At 45.2% G+C, this 2,168-nt stretch overlaps 1 protein-coding gene across 1 annotated transcript in view; it reads left to right on the forward strand.

Annotated features, from left to right (window-relative positions):
• Positions 1-200: 200 nt before the first annotated feature.
• Positions 201-2,168, forward strand: part of JMJD6 (jumonji domain containing 6) — a gene marked incomplete at its 5' end in the record, with an annotated part of 7,645 nt that continues 5,677 nt past the window's right edge. Inside the window, one exon of the mRNA XM_010139456.1 lies at positions 201-589. Coding sequence (XP_010137758.1) covers positions 201-589 — 389 coding nt within the window. The remainder of the gene's footprint in view (positions 590-2,168) is intronic.

The raw sequence follows: 2,168 nt of genomic DNA on the forward strand, positions 1-2,168 counted from the left end.
TCAGCCTGCTGGTGTTACCGATGGGCGCAAGGAGCGGGGCACGGGAAATAGGACTGCAGCCTCGGGGAGCTCAAAATAACGCCTAGACAGCTTGATGGCCTCGTGGTCTACGAAGCAGAGTAGGAGTGTGCAGCACCTCGTGGTTCCAGGGCGTTCCTCTGTCCTAGTATCTGTTCTGTGTTCCTCTCTTGGTTCTGCAGGATAACGTGGAGAGGGCAGATGCGCTCCAGTTAACGGTGGAGGAGTTTGTTGAGCGTTATGAAAAACCCTACAAGCCTGTAGTCTTGCTGAATGCCCAGGTGGGCTGGTCTGCCCAAGAGAAGTGGACTCTGGAGCGGTTGAAACGCAAGTATAGGAACCAGAAGTTCAAATGTGGGGAGGACAATGACGGTTATTCTGTGAAGATGAAGATGAAATACTACATAGAGTACATGGAAACCACCCGCGATGACAGCCCACTCTACATCTTTGACAGCAGCTATGGAGAGCATCCCAAGCGCAGGAAACTCCTGGAGGACTACAAAGTACCCAAATTCTTCACTGATGACCTGTTTCAGTACGCGGGGGAGAAACGAAGGCCGCCTTACAGGTACAGTACAGGAAGATAAAAGCAGGTATTTTCCACCTCGTTAGTGACTCCTCCGTAGGTATATCTTATATAAAACACAGCAATAGCTTTGTGTCTGCTCTTCTCAGACGAGCTCACACCCGTAAGCCAGAGGGAGGGAAGTGCAGATTTGTGTATCGCCATTGCCGGTTCTGCCACCAGTATTGCTGCAAGTTTAGGGGTTGGTTTAGGGGTTGGCTTGGCTTGGGTTTGGTTTTTTTTTTTGCTATGAAGTCATCGTACCTCACTTCCTATGTTTTAAGAAAACACTGAACGTTATGAAGATTAATTTCTTGCTCTGTGTGCCTTCTGGCTTACAAATTTTAACTGCTTCAAGAATAGCCCCTGGGTTTTGCACAAGTGGCTTATGTACAGTGGAATTTTGTTTAATTACAGGTCAGTGCTTGTCAGGTAAAGATCTTAAGCTAGATTAGTATGAAGGGTGGATGCTAGTTCCTAGCTGCCCTTCACGTGATTTTGACAGAGAACGATGCTTCACATCCATGTACTACTTTCAATTCTTTTTTTTTTTTTTAATCTGATTGGAAAATAATTTAAATGGCACTTCATTCCTGAGTTACACGCAGAATCACAATCCAGCCGTTCACCCTGCACTGCCAGGGGCCCTGAACCATGTCCCTCAGCACCACATCGACACTTCATTTAAACACTTCCAGGGAAGGGGACACATATGCAACAACCTTGTACTTGGGCTGTTAGATACAGAAGTGATTTCTCTCTGCCTTAATATAATGCTTCACAGCAGTGTGACTATAAGCTGAACCCTCCCAGGTAATTAAAGTCTTTTCAGCAATGTTATGATGGTCAGAGAATGCCCTGCCCTTCGAGTGGCATGGGCTGTGATGTGTGTTTTTAATTGTTTGGGGTTTTTAAAATAAAGTAGAACAAATAATGAATAATGGTACTCTTCCCCTTTGCAGTCTCTCGTGTCTGTAGTCCCGTTGTGCTTTGGCAGGAGTGAAGCATGAAACTAGTTCTATTTAAGATCCCTGAAGTTCTTCTTTTTACGGTGTTGTAACAGACGCTTTTTACAATTCACTGCTAAGAACGCACAGTGCTGCGATCAAAAACGCACCGGGTTTAGCCTTTAGTAGGAACTGAATATATTTACAGAACTGGGAATCATTTATTCAAGTAAAGGAGATAATCGGGTTGTGACTCACGCTGGTGTATCTTTCCCCCGCACCCTGCCCTCCTACAGGCACATGCTGAGCTCCTGGTATTCACAATTCTTGTACTTTGTTCTGGAATATGTGGGTTTATTGAGGCTGTTGCTGGTTTATGAGAGACAATTGATGCGAGAGAGACATTGATACCTCCTGGAGTTAGTGGTTTTACTTAGGTACGGAAATGGATGACAAGTATCCAAACTCTTGTGGCAGACAGAGTTCCGTCCCTTGTAAATTAAATGCCTGGAGAACGATGCTGGTAAATGATAGTGTTGCTAAATAGGGGGTTAATCTAATGCGTGCGTAGATTCAGGTTGTAGTCAGGAAAATGCTACTGAACAGCGAGTCTGTCTGTTCCAACAGACCTCTGT

Source organism: Buceros rhinoceros, unplaced genomic scaffold, assembly GCF_000710305.1.
Source record: "Buceros rhinoceros silvestris isolate BGI_N320 unplaced genomic scaffold, ASM71030v1 scaffold27297, whole genome shotgun sequence".
Taxonomy (NCBI): Eukaryota; Metazoa; Chordata; class Aves; order Bucerotiformes; family Bucerotidae; genus Buceros; species Buceros rhinoceros.